This window comes from Cibotium barometz, chromosome 9 (genome assembly GCF_041138505.1).
Source record: "Cibotium barometz isolate CiBa-2024 chromosome 9, ASM4113850v1, whole genome shotgun sequence".
Classification (NCBI taxonomy): Eukaryota; Viridiplantae; Streptophyta; class Polypodiopsida; order Cyatheales; family Cibotiaceae; genus Cibotium; species Cibotium barometz.
This window is the reverse complement of record NC_141054.1, coordinates 46,264,447-46,284,487: the sequence shown is the minus strand read 5'-3', so window position 1 is coordinate 46,284,487 and position 20,041 is coordinate 46,264,447. Positions and strand designations below refer to the sequence as shown.

Genomic DNA, 20,041 nt, shown 5'->3' with positions numbered 1-20,041 from the left:
ATGGTGTTGCTGAGAAAAAGAATAGAGTCACTTGTGCCACTGCAGTAGTGTATATACTTAATAAGACCCCCACAGCAGCCATACATGGAAGTACGCCATAGATGCGGCTTACAGGTTTTAGGCCAGACATTGGACACCTCAGTGTTTGGTTGCATAGCTTATGTACATGAGGAGGAAGTTGGATCCTAAGGCAGAGAAGTGTGTGTTTATTGGATATGCACAGGATCACAAGGCATATAAATATTATAATCCACAAACTAGGCAAGTGGTTATCTCATGAGATGTGGTGTTTGATGAACTTGCTAGTTGGTACAAAGCAAAGGATGAGGGTGTCATTGATTCACTTGATGCTGATGTGCATGTGAACTTGCCACAAACAAGTTCTATGTCTATGTTTGGGCCAGCAGAGTCTGAGAGTAGCACTATATGTCCATGGTCAGGACGCTTGAGGCATGAGAGTGTGAGCACTGGCAGTAGTGCTGTGGATAAAGGGAAGAAGAAGGTTGAAGGAATTGGAATTATAGGTTATGAGTCGTCAAGTTCAGAGAGTTTGGATGAGGAACTTGGCATACCACTTTTACGCACACCTGGTGCAAGGCAGGATAGATATGTGCCTCCACATACTAGAGTGACAGGTGTTCAGAGTGATCCGCATGCATTGCGTAGATCCCAAAGGGTTAGATATCCAGTTGACAAGTTGACATATCGTGATTTTGCTATGCATTACGCATATATGACCTCTTTGGTGAAGCATGTCAACTGGCCCTTATTCACACTTGGGTGCCCAAAACTTACTAACTAAAGCCTTGGCTGGCCATTATATCTCATAATGTACAACCTTTATAGTGCCTTTACATAACACTTATTAATGTCCTCAAATGGAGGAGCATCATTGTTAATCCGAAATGGGATTAAGTGTGTGTGTGTGTGTGTGTGTGTGTGTGTGTGTGTGTGTGTGTGGTGTAGATTGTGTAAAAATAGAGAAAAGTGAAAATAAAATATTAAATGTGAGAAAGGGAGAAAAAGACTACATGATATGATTCATATTAAAAATAATTTTACGTGTAACACAGTTAAGGAGATGACTTCTAAATAACAAAAAAGTCATTCTAAATGAAGAAGACACCATTCCTAATATCGTATTCTCATCCCAACAAGAACGTCGTAGTCTTCGTAAGTACAGTGTGACAAAGTATGAATCTGGAGGAAAGGCAAGCTGGCTCACACGATTTGTAAATGTCCATCAACTATATATTTTCTTAAATGTCATTTTGGTGGGTATCACTACTACATGATATAATGCATGCCCAATTTGTGGACCATCACTTGTATCTAAAAACAAGCGCATGCACTAAAGAATGATGGCAGCATACATTTCTTTCTCCCAACCACCCCAATCATGGTCCATTGGAGGTTTCCCCTGATTGTGAGGAGAGATGCTAAGATTGGCAAGGGATGTGGGACGTTTCTCCTTCCACCTTCCAAGTTAATGGGAGGGAATGTGAAGAGATGGAGATTGGGACAAGAGATGGAGAGTGAATCTTATCATACCACCCTCAGGCATGAAAAGTTACTTAACCTTCTATCGACTACCATAATGGCCAAAGTTAAAAATAAATCATCTTTTGGATCTAATGAATTTTTTAAAGAATAAGGCATTAATTATTTGGGACCATATAATTGGTAAAAATGACACCAAGGCAATTAGAGAGGACTTAAAAAATATTGGGTGCATGGAAAGCACATGGCCAACGGTAGTCAATGACAAGGTGGTTTTCCCAAAAGCACCATGGGTTGTCAAAGCAGGCAAGAGGAAAAGAATGTCAAGAATCAAATATCCTCTTTTTGTACACCAATCTGTGTAATGCACTCATTAAAGGGTGTGTTTACAAGCCAAAAGAAGAAGGGTACTCACAGTAAATTGTATGGTGTTAAATCACATGATCGGCACAAGATGAGGCAAGCAGGTAGATAATTATATATGTTGTTTATACCTTTCATATTGATGTTGTAGACTATTAATTGGTTTTCATATTTTGATTAATGTTCATACTTCCAAAATCAGTTAGTGGGTGTGGAGACGAGGGAGTCTGGAATGCCGTCTACAAATTAGGTGGAGTGGTAAGGTAAGATCTAGTTAAAGCTATAGATTGATGCTCTTACAACATACATATTTATAATTTTATATTTCTATTTCTTTTTTGTTTATCATTTCTCCCTTAAAGTAGATTAATCATGATTCCTTAGAGAAGGCTCGAGTTGAGGCACTTGAGGTAGTGTGTATGATTGAAGAAATCTTTCCAAGAAGTATCCTCACAAGTCAATTGCACCTTGTGGTACACATCTAGCAGATGAGGTGGCTATATGTGGTGTTGTTCATAGCTGATGGATGTTCTTTCTTAAATGCTTCATGAAAACCTTGAAGGGGTTTGCGAGACAAAGGGATAGACCAGAGGGAAGCATGGCAAAGGATTGGTTGGGGCAAGAATCTCTCGTATATATCTTAGAATATATGAAATGAATAGATTTATCGATGCCAAGATTCATGCACAATGATGAGGATGAATGGATGGTATCACATGTGCCACATGTGAAAGATGGATCAATCCATGCACAAAAAGGTCATAAAATTTTGTTTTCTTAACAATTCAGTGATGTATGACTAGATGGAAAAGTACGAGGATGTGAGAAAGAGAAGGATAGCAAAGACAAGAGCCTTTAAGAGATCAACAAATAGTCACATGACATACCCACGTAACCTAGAGGCTCTTCCACCATAGGATTACAATATTGAATGGCTTAGATATTCCCTAGAGCAAGTTAAAAAGGGAAGAAGAGGAGATTACAAGAGAAGAATGGGAGTATGCAACTACCATGTAAGTAAAGATGTTTTATATTACTAATATCTATAGTGTTTTAAAAAAACTTATAAAGTTTAAAACTAATGTATATTATAGTGTTTTGATTGTGTTGTAGTATAAAGCATATAGCATGATGTGGTCAGAAGGTCCACATTTTCACACTCAACGTGTGGACTCTAAAAGAATCACATATGATTATGGTGTAATGGCAAGTTTTGAGCAACATAGTTAAGCTAGTAGAAGAGATAACATTATTATAGAGCAGAGAAACTTTTCTATATTGGAATAATTCAAGACATCTTGGAGATTGGATTTAAAGCTTTCAAAGTGTTCATTCTTAATGTTAAGTTGTTCAAAGTGGTCTATAGAGGTACTCAAGCAACCGTGAAAAAGCATCCAAGTGGATTTTTTTACAGTTGACTCAACCGAGTTATGGTGGCAAGATGTGAGAGACACATACGTTCTACCACAACATTGTGAATAGGTTTGTACTTTTTACAAAATTAAGATGACTTTTAATCCTTAAAATGAAGGTCTTAGATATATTTTCTTATAAATGTTTTATGTGTTTTTTCTTTCTAGGCTATGTTTCATCCCGACCAAAGAGATCCCAATTGGTGGTATGTAATACAAGTTGCTCCTTGATCGATTTGATCACTAGCATGAACCTATTTAGATTTGTAATTTTAAGTACACTTCACATGAAGAGGGAGAAATTTCTAACGGTTGCATCACCCCCAACAAACTCGAGATCAACCCACCAACAAGGCTAGCCCCCCCATATAACTTCTTTTATGATTTTTTTATTTCCTTGAGCTTTGGATAGTGTGCTAGCACCTCTTCCACACTACACATCCTTATGTCCACACAAGTATAAGATGAATCAAAGGGGAGGATTGTATTGGCTAGATGAGCATTCTCAATGCTATACACACATGTAGAAATGGGGATTCATCCTCCCAAGAGGTGGTGCCCTTATCTTCATCAAAAGAAGTATTGGGTCATCTTAGAGCTCTACATAATAGGAGGGTGTCCCCACTATGTACTTCCCCATTAAGAGAAAATGGGTTTGGGATGAGTTCTCTAGGGCAACACATGAGAATGATTAGAAGTTGCTCTAGTATGCCTTCCCCTACTCATTAATGAAGCATGGATGGTCCCAAATGCTGGAGTTCAATGCAAATTATGATCAAGTCCTTGATCATTCCATAGTGGCCACCATTAGGTTCTTTAGGTTCATCTGTTGATAAACATGGGTACCAGGTATACAGCTGTAGAAGTTTGCAAACATAAACCCTAATCTAGGTGATTAGCATGTACTAATCCTATGGTGTGTGAAACCTAATTACACACATTGAAAACCCTAGTCTAACTATAAGCTTGACTTAAGCTCAATTAGGCTACAAGATTGAGACTTGTACTCATAAAGAGGATTAAGAGCAGCTTTTCCCATTCCTTGAAAATCACCCCTTTTATATGAGGGCGGTATAACTTTTGCATATATGTGCTCAAGTGGGATAATGCCCAAGTGAGATGTGGCTGAATGCTCCTGATCCTGGTCCTCTACTCATGCCTTGTCCTAACTTTGTGCTCATGGCACCATGCTTCTCGAACCCCCCCCCTTGGTGCCATGATGCATACGCTACTTCAAGGTGGTTGGATGTGAGTTAGAACAAATCGAGAACCCCCTCAGTGCAACATGCTACTGGTGGGTGGTTGAGTGTGGTAGAACAACATGTCATCACCTACTAAACTATTACTAGGTGGATAGGTGTGATACAAAAAAAGAGTAGGTCTACTCATTTGGTGACCTTTTATTACAACAAAATGGGCTAAGGTGTGTGGTTTTTGTTGCTGCTTTGTTGATCTAGAAGAGATGTCCCTTTGCTACGTTGTGTTCTTGACTTGTTGTCGATGTAGATGCCATGTAGTTTTCTTCTTTGTGGTTGATCTTCTTGTAGCTATTGCACTTTGGAAGTGTCCTTTCCTTCCATAGTGGTGACACTTCATAGTGCTTTTGTTGAATAATTGATGATGATTGTGCTTCCTTGCTTCATCTCCTCCTTTTCAAGTAGGAAAGAGATGCACTCTTCAAAGGTTGGATTTGGCAAAGTTTTCAAAGTGGTCACAAGTGCATTATATTCCTTAGGCATACTTTTTAAGACTATAGCTAATGTATCTTTTTCTCCTATTTTAGTGTTTCTGCCATCAAGCTAGGTCATGATGTTTTTCATTTTATTTATGAATTATGCTAGTGACTCATTGAAACGCATTTGTAACCCACAGAACTTAATTTTAAGATGGATTTCCTGGTTCTTTGCTTTGGCTCCAAATACTAGATTTAGCGCATCCCCATGCATCCTTGGCATGATCTTTGGAGTCAACATGGTGGATAAGATTAGTGCCCAAGTGTTGCCTGATAAGTGATAGTGCTTGTTCATCCTTTTCCATCCATTCATCATTTGGTGTGCAGCAGGCACATTTTCCTTAACTATCTTCCATAGCTTCTTATGCATGAGAGGAGGTACTTCATTTGAGTGGCCTAGGGATGAAATCCTTCCCCTATGAACCTCTCGACATGTAGAGTAATGATAGATGATGTCATGATGAGAAGGTCTTACCAGGAGCTTGTTTAGGCTTCAATGACAGTGTCTACTCTCTTTACAAATGATAGAGAATTTTTTTAGATGAATGATTAAAATGCAAGGCACAATAAGGTTCATAACTCTAATCTTTTTTTTAACATCTAGTTATGACCTTGATTAGTCTTAATCATGTGATTAAGAGGTCAACAGAGTGGATGCTCAAATTGAGCTCATCAAGACATCCATTGAAGGGCCTTTTGTTGTAAGCCGCTTGTCCTTGAAGAGAGATATTAGCTCACTAAAAACCTCTAGGTCAAATAACTCTGGAAGCTCAAAATTTTTGAGAAGTTGCACTAGTTTTCATCTGCTTGTGCTTTACTCGATTGATGAAATGCCACTGAATTCAAGTTATGGGTAGCTTAGGGGGGGCATGGACAACATGTGGCTAAGAGTAATTAGCATGATTTGTCTGACGAGATAGGAATGATGCAGAATACCATGTTGCAGAGGTCGGTGCCGATTTCGGACAACAGGAGGCGATTTCACTTAATTCCCCTAGTGGGATTTTGGGGCTATGTGAGGCCATTGTGTGGCTAAAAGATCTCACACAATAGTGGAGTGAGGAGAATGAGCAACTCAAAGTTTGGCCACAAACGGGGGAGAATGGATAAGGTGGAATTAGTGACTAAATAACTAAAATTTGATTTAATTATAGACTAATACATTCATAGGGATGAATGTGAGATGGCTCATGAGGAGAGGGGTGGCTCTAATACCATGTTGATAAACATGGATACCAGGCATACAGCTGTGGAAGCTTACACAAACCCTAATCTAGGTGATTAGCATGTCCTAATCCTATGGTGTGCAAAACCTAATTACACACATATTGAAAACCCTAATCCAACTATAAGCTTGACTTAATATCAATTATGTAACAAGATTGAGACTTGTACTCTTAGAGAGGATTAAGAGCAGCTTTTCCCATTCCTTGAAAATGACCCCTTTTATATGAGGGAGGTACAACTTTTGCATATGTGCTCAAGTGGGATAATGCCCAAGTGAGATATGTAGCTGAATGCTCCTGATCCTGGTCCTCTACTCATGCCTTGCCCCAACTTTGTGCTCATAGCACCATGTTTCTCAATATCATCATCGACTTACTCAAAGCATTTCCAAATTGGACCAACTACTTGCACTCTATTCATTGGTTGGTGGATTTTGACATTAACGAAGGGCCTAACCTCTAGCATATATTTTATTACTATAAGAGGATCCAATAATATCTAGGCTCTAGCATATATTTGATTACTATAAGCAAATACGCTAATATCTAGGCTATAGATCACTGTCAACGATATGCCAAAATGAAGCATAACCTTGTCACAATAAGTGGACCAATTATTGACTCTACTAATATCCCTACCAAGCCTCCCCAATTTCAAGGATACACTTATTGACTCTACTAATATCCTTACCAAGCCTCACCAATTTTGAGGATATAATTGAGTTTTGCCTTTGTAAAAGCCTACAATCTTTGTGTATACATAGCCTATATTTACTTCACCTTTTGGGAAGGAGGCACCTTGGGCATCCTCCTGTGGAGTGGTCAATTGTAAACACAGAGGTTTTGTATATAAGACATTTTGAGTAATGAGAAAATGAGCAATCCCATCTAGAACAATTGAGTTTGAGTCTTCTTCCTACTTGTTGCTTCTTGTTGCATTTCTTTCTTGTTAATGTGCATGTGATTAGGGATTTTATACTCTTAAGAGCTTTCTTGTCTTGTTCATCTCGTTCTCTTCATCTTCTCCATCTCTAGCTCAAGAGGGAGTGACCACAGTAGCAAGTGCGAGAAGATCAATCCTTTGTTACTCTCCACTTATTAAAGAGATATCCTAAGGTGTGACAATGGAGGAGAGCACACTTGAGTCATCTAGCCATCCACCAACATGGAGGTTGCAACCAATGTGAAACTTTGGTAATTCTCATAATGAATCTTGTGCTTCATTTCTTCTCTTTCCCACTGTGCAAGGATTATATTATTCTTGGTGGAAGTGAACGCTACTTTTTAATTCATACGCATGGATTATTGTTGGTCATGTCTTTTTTTTTGGGTAGTATTAGATGATGTTTAAGTCAAGAAAGACACACAAAGTGAAGATGACAAGCTCTCTTATTTGTGTAATTATACAAGCCACATAGTTACCTCATAAGTAGGGCATGCTTAGAGGATGTGCCCAATACTAGGGAGAATGTTGGGGCTCAACAATCTATTATTAGCATAGTGAGATTGTGTGGCAATGTCTAAGTAGTTGGGCAAGATGGTCTCTCTCTCTCTCTCTCTCTCTCTCTCTCTCTCTCTCTCTCTCTCTCTCTCTCTCTCTCTCACACACACACACACACACACACACACACACACACACACATCACCCTTAATATTTTCTCAAAGACTAAATGAAAGGGGGATCAAGAGAGAGAAAGTTTATTATTGGTTTTCTAGGAAGCTTGCCCAAATTTCTAGGAAAACAAATGCAGCTGCTCACACATGTAGGTTTAAATCTCAAAAAAACGTTTCTTTGCTTTTACACAATTTATCAATGTGTGCCACTTTATATGAAAATAATTCACAAAATTATTAGCACATCACTAGTCTTTTCACACTCATCAAATCAATACTTTTATCATATCCTATGAAGTATAAGCCTAGGCACATCATTGGTTGAGGACTCTAGTCTACATGAAAAATGGTTAACCAATTAGTATAAAGACCAAAGCACCTTTCTTCTAAATCACTTAAAGGAGAAAGCATCAAGCATCAAATGTTTGATCATGACATCACTTGATCAAGTTTGCACCTTGAAATATGATGGGTCCTTTCGTGCCCTTTGTTAAGGGAGACTTTGACCTTTTGCTTAAGTGCTTCAAGCCATAACACACAAAGCATAAGAATCGAAGTCCAAAAAACCTTAAATTTTGAAGTGAAAGATCATCTTGTCCTTTTATGAGGAGTGTTAAGTGTCTTTGACCATCTTTGGAGTCAATGCACAAAATACATAAGAGGATTTAATCTCTTTCTATTTAATACTCCTAAGCTTCTCTAATTTTTTTGAAAGATAATATTAAACACAACATGCCAAAAATATTATGGATACAAAAGCTTGAAGTAATTGGTGGGGAAATAAGATAAAACTATGTCTTGTACAACACTACCTCCCACTCGCCTTGTTCTTTTTAATATACCCCATCGAGGCTAATGGATAAGATTTTGCTTTCAATATGTACCATGACTTTCATTGGATGGTTTAGACCAAAATGCCTTCTTTGCACATAAGTTTGAGCCCCACATTACATGTAATCATGGATTTGATTGAGCTTGCTTGTGGACTATAATTTCCTTGGCAAGGGTACTTAGCTAAATTGGTACATTTGTCAAATCAAAAGTTATATCTTAGTAATTTGTGTTGGTATGACCATATGTTATGTGTTACTTGTTTCCTCTCCATGACTTCTATAATGAAGAGGGTCTTGCATTGGAAAGAGTGGTCAAAAAGCTCTCCCCACTTCAAAGTTTGAGCCTATGATCACTCCAAGCTACTTGATAGGACTATAGGTGTTGATAAGTGAGCTAGTCATTTTACATGCCTTTTATCTTGGGTTTTCAAGCATTGGATTAAGATAAGCCTTTGCTTTGAGATGGTTGTAAGTTGGAAGGAATGAAAGGCATAGGAAAATTTGGACTTTGAAAGTCAAATGTTTATGGTTGAAAAGGGCAAATGATACGTGTTGTAAGTCAAAAGCTTTCCTAGCAAATGAGGATTGTGCCACACTTCTTGTATATAAAAAGGAAAGCTTTTGGCATCTTATTTGGTTTCACAACTTCTTTCGAGTGTTTGGGAAAATGGGTTCTTATCTCTTATCAAATCCTTGTGAAGGCAATCTACTTCATGCATGGACATGTTTATATGGAAGAGGCATTAAGAAAGATATTATCATGTTTCTACGCATGCACCTAGATGGAAAGTGTGAGAAGTGTGATGTGATTGGGTATGGAACACGCGAAGTGAAAGTGCTGTACAATAGATAAAGTATGTGATGGCCTTTGACAAATCGACAAAACCAAAAAAGAAAGCATATATGGCCCATGGGCGTTGGGAAGGGATGTGATGAGGAGATTTGTTGGGGCCCTTATACAATGCTTTGGTTCTACATTTTGAGCACTTTTGGGTGATTGAATTACCTACTACTCGAATAGTTGGTGAGATCAATAATAATAATAAGATCTCTAGCAAGGAGACATTATGCTTACATCATACCATATATGCATGATGTGATATCAAATATGTTTGCTGTAGTGTAGTAAATGTTTCATGTATTACATGTCTTATATGTTGAAGTTGAAAGGTTTTTCTATTATCATACATGTATGTTTAATGTGATGTAGTGAATGCTTGATGTATTATCTATGATACATATTTTGGTGAGATCAATAATACTAAGAAGATCTTAGCAAGGACACATTATGCTTACATCATTCAATATTTTACCATATATGCGTGATGTGATATCAAATAGGTTTGATATAGTGTAATACATTTTTTTGATGTAGTGTAATGAATGTTTCATTCATTATATATCTTATATGTTGAAGTTGAGAGAGTTTATTATTATCATACATGTATGTTTAGTGTGAAATAGTGAATGCTTTGATGTATTATCTATGATACATGTTTTGGTGAGATCAATAATAATAAAAAGATCTCTAGCAGGAGACATTATGCTTACATCATCCAATGTCTTACCATACACTTGCGATGTGATATCAAATAGGTTCATGTGGTGTAATAAATGTTTGATGTATTTTATATCTTATATGTTGGAGTTGAGAGGGTACATTATTATCATACATGTATGTTTAATGTAATATAGTGATGTATTAGCTGTGATACACATGTATCAAATAGGTTCATGTAGTGTAATAAATGTTTGATGTATTTTATATCTTATATGTTGGAGTTGAGAGGGTATATTATTATCATACTTGTATGTTTAATGTAATATAGTGATGTATTATCTATGATACATGTAGGAGTTAAAACATTGTAACATCAAATAACATTTTTATCATGCATGTGTAAGGTAGGATCACATGCGAGTGATGTATAATTTATCATTTATTGTTAGGTTGAGAGGATGGGAGAGGATGTAGCCATTGAAGAGGCCGGTGCCTCTCTTTATCACAACAAAAGGGATATCTATAATGCTTGATGTATCATGCTAGACCACAAATTTGATCCCCACCATTGGATGGTGCTTGAAAAGCCCCTACCATAGGATGATGCTTGAAAAGCAAGATCTGATCTCTCTTTTTTTTCTTTCTTTTTTTCTGCTTGAAATGCAAGATCCAAATTCTAAACTTGATCATTAAAAGGTAAATTAAAGACCGGCATATTTCTTTGCTATCATAGATGAATTAATATTGTGTTAATAGTAGCCAATGCATTATGTAGTAGCATGAATGTTTTGCTATCATCATATAAATGAATTAATTAATATTGTGTAAATAGTAGCTAATGTATCTTGATTGTTTATTCTTGATTTTACATCTTTGTTTATGTCGTAGCATGAATGTTTGCTGTGCATTCAACATTGTTATCTATTTTGTAATGGAGGGGCTCAAATGATTGACCAACAAATTATTATTATTTAATTATTATTCTTAATTTCATGAGAACCTAGGGGTTAGGAACCGTTGATTGGCTGCTATTTTCATGCAATTATTTATCTATTTGTTTATTTTCACTTTGGGGAAGTCTAAGTTACCATGTCCAGGGCCTACTCCACGTGCGCCGCCGATGCCAAATATAATAATTAAATAAATAAAAGGGAGATTTTTGGGGGGGAAAAAGCCAGAAAGTCCAACGAATCCCCATTTTGGGGTGGGAAAAATAAGCCCGCCCACGAGCTCAAAAATTACGAAATGGATAAATAAAATCTGCAATAGTTGTTTTTTTAAATTTAAAAAAGGGCGATTTTATAATTTTTCAAAATTTTCTCATGAATTAAAAGAGATGGAAGCTGAGAAACAATATATCCCCTCAATCGTGTAATAATGTCAATTATTTTTCAATTTTCAAGGTGTTAAAATTCTTTTTCAAGGAGAAATTAGACGTTTTAGTGAGGTTATCAAAGTAATTGGTTGCAAAAATGGAGACTATTTACTTTTGTTTTTCGCCCCACAAAAATAAATGGGAGGCTAAAATAAAGAGTAAATTTTTTTATAACCAATCCTTTAGAAATGGGAAAGGTTAATTAGATAATTCTGAGGTAATAGTTAAAGCCCAAAAAGGTGATCTGAAGACGCGTGCAGCAAAAAAAGCTTGTTTTTTATTTTGCTTTGTAGTTTGTTTCTCGTGCTAGCAAATCAAAATTATTAATATGCCAGCTAATCTAATTTGACAGCTAAATTCCCATCATAATTCTTTTGCTTAAATTGCACTCTAGTTACCTCTTCTATAAACACCCCCCACACTGCAGTGCATATAGCAGGAACATTGTATGGACGCTGATTACTGTTGATAATTAGTGGAAGCGCGTTTAATTTCATCTTTTTAATCCCTCTACTACATTGCAAAGCTTAATAATCACTAAGCTCTAGCGAGCTATGAGCTAACCACTTTTTGCTTGCTGTACTTACACCAAAACTTTTGGCTAAGCTGTTAATCACTATTTCGGCCAGTTAAATCACTGCAGCTAATCTACTGTTTTGGCTTAACTGCCAGTCACTGTTTCGGCAAGCTAATTAAAGCTTTCGACTGGTTGCTAAGCTAAGCTGTTCTCGAGAGACATTGGCCTAATCTGATTTCTAAGCAAAGCTGATATTCTCACTAATTACTTCTGCTTGGCAGCTTAGTGCCTGTATCGTTAGCATTATTCAATTAAATTGAGCTCTCTAGTTTTCCGTTAGCGGATTGACAAAGAATTATACAATGCAACGGTGTGGTTTAATTACTTTTAGCATTACGATTCTGCTATTGCAGAATCCTGCCTGGCTAGCAGAATGCAATAATAATAGTAATTGTAATCATGATTATATGAAAGCGCAACAGGCTGATAGGGTGTTGGAGCTTCCGGGGCAACCACCAGGGACTCTATCATTGAGTCAGTATGCAGGCTATGTTACTGTTAATCAATCTGCAGGGAGAGCTTTGTTCTACTGGCTCGTTGAAGCCACAACCAGCCCTGCGAGTTGCCCTCTTGTCCTTTGGCTCAATGGAGGTACATTCCATCTAATCTTGATTAACTAACCCTGATCCTTTCCACGTCCATAACTCTCTTGCCTTTAATTCTAATACTACTGCATTAGGTTTTCACTAATGCTGCTCTCCATATTGGCTTTTGTTAAGTGAACTCGTCTTGTTTTCCTGAGATGGGTTAATCCTGTTTAATTTTAGGTAATGGATTGATCTCTACCAAAGTTCTGGCTAGATGCATATTCAGTCTTGCACTAATTAGGTTAAACTAAGCTTCTTTAGCCATCTCTCTTCAAACTCAATTCCTGCGTAGAGCTACTGATGGGATTAATTATCTTGTTCACAAGATAAATTTTAACAATAATGCGAGAAGTATCGTAATGTTTTTTCAGGTCCAGGATGCTCTTCCATGGGCTATGGAGGAATGGAGGAGCTAGGGCCTTTCAGAATCTACCCTAATGCAACTGGATTATATAGCAATCCCTATGCATGGAACCAAGGTCAATTGAGCCATTTAATCTAATCTTTTTGCATTAGAAATTGGCTCATCTTCAGTAATCTATCCACGGAAACCAGCTTAAGCACCGAGCCACTTGAACTCATTAATCTCTTAACTGTAACAATTACTGTAAGATTGGCACATCTATTTGCGGAAACAGATCACCAATTCGATTCTGCGTAATTATTGTAAGATTAGCGCATCTCTGAGTAATTCATTGATGTGCAGGGGCCAATGTGCTGTTCCTGGAATCACCAGCTGGAGTGGGCTACTCTTACTCGAATACATCGAGTGATTACAAGACCTCTGGTGACTCTAGAACTGGCAAGTACTTAATCACGAAACTCTGCTGGTAATCAATGTTGTTAAAAATAAGCAATTAACGATTAAGGTCTAATTATTACTGGTAGCACATTAGGGTTAGCATAATATAGCTGCCATAGTTTTTAGTATCAATGTTCTCACGTGTAATTGGACACATGCATGCAGCGGCAGATTCTCTCGCTTTTTTGGTGGGCTGGTTGGAGAGGTTTTCTCAGTACAAAAATCGGGATTTCTACATTGTTGGAGAAAGCTATGCAGGTATAATTAATTATGTGTAATATTATAAATGCTGATGTGGTGAAGGTCTAGTCTCTAGTTTATTGGTTGATTAATTAAGCGACACGTTTTCATATCTATAATCCAATTACTCATATCATAATCTGGTTTGCAATAAGTAGCATTAACCTGTTTGATTATTTACTATTTCTAATTAGTGAAGCTGAGAGTACTTAGTGAGGGGGTAACTATAAGTCGTGTTTTATGATGTAATTGCATTTTTAACGTTAATCCGTTGATGATGAAAGCTTTTGCATGCAGGACACTATGTTCCCCAGCTCGCCCACATGATTTTCAATTACAACAAAAATTTAATGGAACCCTTCATCAATCTCAAAGGTTTTATGGTAAACATTGATATTCTCTCTCCCTCTCTCTCTCTCTCTCTTACATCCAATACCATACATACGTGTGCAGTACTTTGTTGGCAATTTTACCCATATAATATCCCCTCGATCGTAACCTCCATAAATTTGTGTGAAAAACGCAATCCCTCTGTTTTATCCAGTTTGATCGTGTGACAAATCGAACACATTATTTGTTAGTGTCTTCATCAATTGAGCTCATGATTCGTAACACATTATTTGTTGTTGTCTTCATCAAATGAGCTTATGATTCGTTTTTTTTTTAATTTTTTTAAACTTCATTAGAAAAGAACACGAAATCGTTATTGCATCACAATTAACAACAATGCAGTGACAAAAAAAAGTTATCAAAAATCTTATTACGATCGTAGTTTGTATGTTTTGTTTGATTTGTTTCTTTCCTCTAAAATCTGAGCAGGTTGGCAATGCAGTAACTGATTGGCAGAGTGATAATCAAGGGATTGTAAGCTACTATTGGTCGCATGCATTGATTTCAGATCAAACCTATGAGGGGTTCTTGAAATCATGCCCCTGGACAAGCCAACAATTGCCTCATGATTGCCAAAAATGGTTTGATGAAGCTTACACTGAGATTGGAAACATTGATCTCCATACCATCTACACACCAGTCTGCCTCACTCCGGACCCTTATCAAAGCTCAAATGGGATGATGAAACATTGGAATCCTGTGAGTACTAATTACCAGTCTCCATTCATCAATCATAGTTTGCCTGTCTGTTAAGATTAACATTAATCTTCCTTTCTACATATTTAATTCCGATCCTGTTAGTTTCTACCCATGAATATCTGTCTTCTGTTTTGTCTGGTTAACTTCAATAAGTTGATATGTGGATTTACATGGCTAACATATATATTGATGCAAGAAAAATGGATGGTTGTTTAGCATGGTTGAATAGAATACTCCCGCATTAAATTTCAAGAGCAGAAGTTTGCATCATCACATGGTTTACGAGTATAGTTATTCAAGATAATAAACTTGTTCAGAATGGCTTAATGGATCAAAAACTTGACATGACAAATTATGTAGATTGCTTTATTAGCGTAGCTTCAAGTTGATTATGATTACATTGATATGACAGTAATTGTATTAACGTACCAATAGTGTACACGTAGGAGCTTGTTGATTGTCTGTTTGGCATGATTGAAATGAATTCTGATTAAGGGTGAAGGAACATAACCTCAAACTTCTTTATGCGGCAATGATGGGTTAATTAATCTTTTCTCACTAAGCATAAATTCAATCGTTGGTGTTAAAATGGAGTATTATAAACCCCACCCCGCCCCCCCCCCCCCCCCCCCCCAAAAAAAGGCTGATAGATGATAAAGGTTGATTTACGGTGATTGCTTAGTTTGGCATGAGTGGATTGGAAAGCAGGTTTATGATAGCCCACCGTCAACGATTCATGGTGATTGCTAAGTTTGGCATGATTGGATTAATGATTACTTGATTAAAATATATCATCAGTGTTCATGTTCATCAAAGGCTGATGAGCATTGAGGACTAGTGAAAACTTTTACTGTGGGCGGATTAAGCGAAGTCAAGAAGGAATGTAGGGTAGTTGAGCTAATTAATGATTTCTTGACGAGAAACTCACACTTTTATGTTAATTTGGTAATGGCAATTAGGAATGTGGATTAATTTATAATGAAGAATGTGAAGTAACACGTATCGATTTAACTAATATTTGACTGGAGATATAAAAACATGAACGAGTTAATTATTTGAATAATTACAATGGACTGAATTAACTTCCGTGATGTACTCGGTGAATGGCAATATGGATGGTGAATAAAAGGTTACTGGTAAACTGGACTTCCGACTAACATGATATAATTAAGTGTGTTGATGACGACAGGCTACCTTGTGTAAGAGAATTAAAACTTGAATATCAGAGGATTAACACCTGCTTAACAGTGAGAATTAACAGTGTAATTGTTAGACAATTGACAACGTAATTGTGAGACTTATTTGTGAACTGCATTGGATTTAGATTAGACTTTCTTGATGACGAATTTAGGTACAGGTGATGATACCATAATTGGAGAAAAAGGAAATGGAGAGATTAATTATGGGCGGATTAGTGACGTGATTAGTCAATTGATTGTGTGACAGTTAAGGAGTGGTGAAACGGGGTATGATCCGTGCACGCCAAACTATGCGGACACTTACTTCAACAGGCTGGATGTCCAGAAGGCCCTGCATGCCAACACCTCGGGACTCATTCAACGACCATGGACCATCTGCAAGTAAATTCATTAACTCAATTACTTCACTGATCATCGAAGGTGGTCCAAAAAAAAGCATCCGATTTTCTCTTTCTTTTTGTCATTAATACCCCCAACGTTTTTATTTTTCATAAACTTTAATCTTCATTGCTACTACAGCTACCGATTCAATCCTCCGTTTGGCTTAATCCAATATCGTTAATCACTTCAAACGGTATATATTTATCCTAATTATCATCTCATGGCCATGTCGTTTGCCAATATTATAACTCGTGGATTAATTTCTCAATCCACTAATCATCTAGTTGGCCTTTGATTATCTCTCTCTAATTTATGTACCTCATTCAACTTGCCACTGGCGCAATTCAATTCATTGCACCACTTGTTGGCCGTTCATTAATGCCCTTAACTAATTATGAAATTTACCCATATAAGATCGTCTTAGGTCTTACTTACCAGTAATGCTTTGCCTAATCCAACTTCCAGCCCGGTAAAAACTCATTAGCTGCTCCAGAAGGCGAGAAATTTGTGTAGAATTCAATAAGAACCATGCAATGGCAAAGAACCGTCTTCCGGAAGAAAATTCCTTTTTTTTTTTTGAAAAGACTGGAATTATATTAGAAAATAGAAGTGAAGCTTTATGTATTTCCTCAACTTTTGTTGTAATTTCGAAATATATTGAAAATTTGTCAATGTCCTCCGCTGGATGAATTAATCAGGAACCAGGATATCTAGAAAGTGGAATTACAGTACTTATTGGGCATAAATGTTGAGGGTACTTGATTTAAATGCTTGTCAGGCATTTTCAAAAAGCAGCGAAGGCTTTAGGAAGTCCGAAGCTCTATTTAAATTTCAAATTCGACTAAATCGTGATGAGCGGTAAAATAGTCATTTAATTAGTTATATTTTGTCAGCTACGATATCTTGGATAACTGGCAAGACAGAGTTGATTCTGTGTTACCCATTTACGACGAGCTGATCAAGGCCGGCTTGCGCATATGGGTTTACAGGTATTGACCTCCTAAGCGTGATTATATTGTTTCTGTGTAGCAATAATCATTGATTAGCAATCAATAACTGCATGCTAAGCATGCTTCTTCCATGATTACAAACTACATGTATTGGGATTACTTAATAGCTTAAGGAATATATTATATCATTAATCACAACTTAACCACGTTAGTTTTACTCAACCGTGTAATCAAGCGTTTCTCTGACTCCAAAATAATTCCTCCAATTTTATCTATTTTGTTAGGAAGCCTACGCAAGCATTCTTAATATCGCCTGTTAATGTGGTGTAGTGGGGATGAGGATGCCATGGTTCCTGTCACTGGAACTAGGTTATGGCTAAGAAAGCTGGGATTGAAGATCGTGAAACGCTGGTATCCATGGATCCTGGACGGTCAGGTACATTAATCTAGCCTATGTTAATCAAGTTATTCCTCCATCCTTGAAATCCAATTATGGTTCTTATAATCAGTACTTGCATTTGGTGGTCGCACATCAATTCCTCCATCCTTAAAATTCAATTATGGTTCTTATAATCAGCTTCCCTAGGGTATCATGATGCAAAATAACTTAACTGGTCACTAACTTGCTTAAGCACAGAGAAGTGATCTAACCAAGCTATTATGGAAAGTTAATCTAGTTAAGTAGGGGCCAAATGTGGACAAAGTTGATTGAAAGTGAAAATCTAGTTTAGGAATGTTAACGTGTGGACTAGTCTCCCTTATCTAATGGCAATTCAAGCTGTGTTATTAGTTTGCTTAAGCAAGATAAGTGACCTAACCAATCAAATTAGAATAGAATTGGCCCAAGTTAATTAAGATGAAGCTTCTCACTTAATCAAGATGGGACCTAAGTTGTGTGAGCTGGACTTCTCTACCAAACGGGAATCTTTAAGGCTTATTAGGGAGTGTTTAAGGTGTGATTAATAATGGTGTAATTAATTGTGGGTGGTGCAGGTGGGGGGATGGAGTCAAGTGTATGATGGCATCACGTTTGCAACAGTGAGGGGCGCAGGCCATGAGGTGCCAGTCCTCCAACCCGAAAGAGCCCTTGCCCTCTTCAACGCTTTCCTGGCAGGCACACCGTTGCCGGCTTCATCCAGCTAGCATTACTTACTCGTTGTTAATCCCCTTTCAACCTTCCTTAACCGCCCTCTTAATCTCCCATTGAACCCTAATCTTTCCTTAACCGCCCTCTTAATCTTCCATTGCGCCCTTAATCTATCCACTCCCTCCACCTCGCTTAATACCTCACCTAATCATGCTACTTATTCCTTCATCATTCATTGCACCCTTCTTAATCACAGTCTCAACTTCACATAATCACCCAATTAAATCCACCCCACTCAAATCAAGTCAACCCTATTCCGTCGCCCATTGTACCTTACAGAAACCTACCTGCATATCCCTTAATCACACGGTTAAACCCAGCTCCCATTTGCTCACCTATATGCATATCCCTTAATCACCCAGTTAAACCCAGCTCCCATTTGCTTTGAATTGTCTCTACCCACCAACTTAACCCTGTTTATTCCGTGATAAAATCGCATTTGATTTCTTCTTGAATGGGCATAATGCCAATCTCCAAAACCAATTCTTTACACCGACGATAATCAAATCCTCTATCCACATTCATTTTGTCTTACCACCCATCAAAATGTATTTATAAAAACCGCGCTTAATTTTAATTTTACGTTCAGAAAAAATTTCTTGGACGGCAACGAACGCGTTTTGGGTGTCTATTAAACAGCGACAAATCATTAATTGTATATATTTAATATAGTTAGTTGGAATTTCATGTCTTGGCCCTAGGACACATTACAATACTCTTTTTTAAAAAAAAAAGTTTGATACACTTTGGAGCTTGTTGTCTTTTCCATCCCATCCAGAATTCAACTCGCAATTTTTTTGTTTGTTTTTTTAAAGTTCGCATGTGAGCTCCTTGAAAATGCGCCTACTCCAACTTTGTACCCATTTCTACATAATTCTTGAACGTCACAAGTAAGTTAATTACATTGGCGGAAATAGGATCAAAAAAATTTGTTTGTTTTTTAAAATTTTGCATGTGAGCTCCTTGAAAATGCGCCTACTCCAACTTTTGTACCAATATCACAACTAAATTAATTACAGTGGGGGAAATAAAATATACCTGATAAAAATTACGGTTTTTTTCCCGAATTAAATACGTAACTTAGAAAATGAAGGTATTTCACCTAATCCTTCATAATAATTATTCATGACTGTAGACAATAGGGGGAAAAAAACTTGCAGTGTTTGTCCCAGTTAAATATTCACCCTAGGAAGTGAAGGTATGGTGATATGATCTTCCGAGCATTGGCCTCAAATGTCGCTAAGGTAACAGTGCTATCCTTTTTAAAAAAATTTACTATAATGTAAAATCATGCAAATTTTTTTGAGGAACTAATTAATCTAGATCTAAGTTAAATATTTGGAAGCTATTTTTAAAGTGATTTTCCACATTATGGTGGCAGAATATAGCCAAAGTACAAGTGTTTATAGGGTAAAATCTTTGCTAATGTAATGTAATTTTTAATAACTCAAAAGTGGAGTTCATTCACTTACTATGGTTCTCTTGGGGATTGTGAAGTAAATTATGTTGGCAA

General features: G+C 37.0%; 1 protein-coding gene across 1 annotated transcript; it reads left to right on the top strand.

The window, feature by feature from the left end:
- The first annotated feature begins 11,898 nt into the window (after positions 1-11,898).
- Positions 11,899-19,147, top strand: LOC147635634 (serine carboxypeptidase 24-like). Its single transcript, XM_086802220.1, has 10 exons — positions 11,899-12,724; positions 13,092-13,199; positions 13,427-13,522; positions 13,688-13,780; positions 14,060-14,145; positions 14,582-14,851; positions 16,298-16,431; positions 17,325-17,420; positions 17,712-17,817; positions 18,375-19,147. Exons 1-10 carry the CDS (start codon positions 12,436-12,438, stop codon positions 18,522-18,524), a joined length of 1,428 nt encoding a protein of 475 aa, XP_086658346.1. The 5' UTR covers positions 11,899-12,435; the 3' UTR covers positions 18,525-19,147.
- The last annotated feature ends 894 nt before the right edge of the window (positions 19,148-20,041 follow it).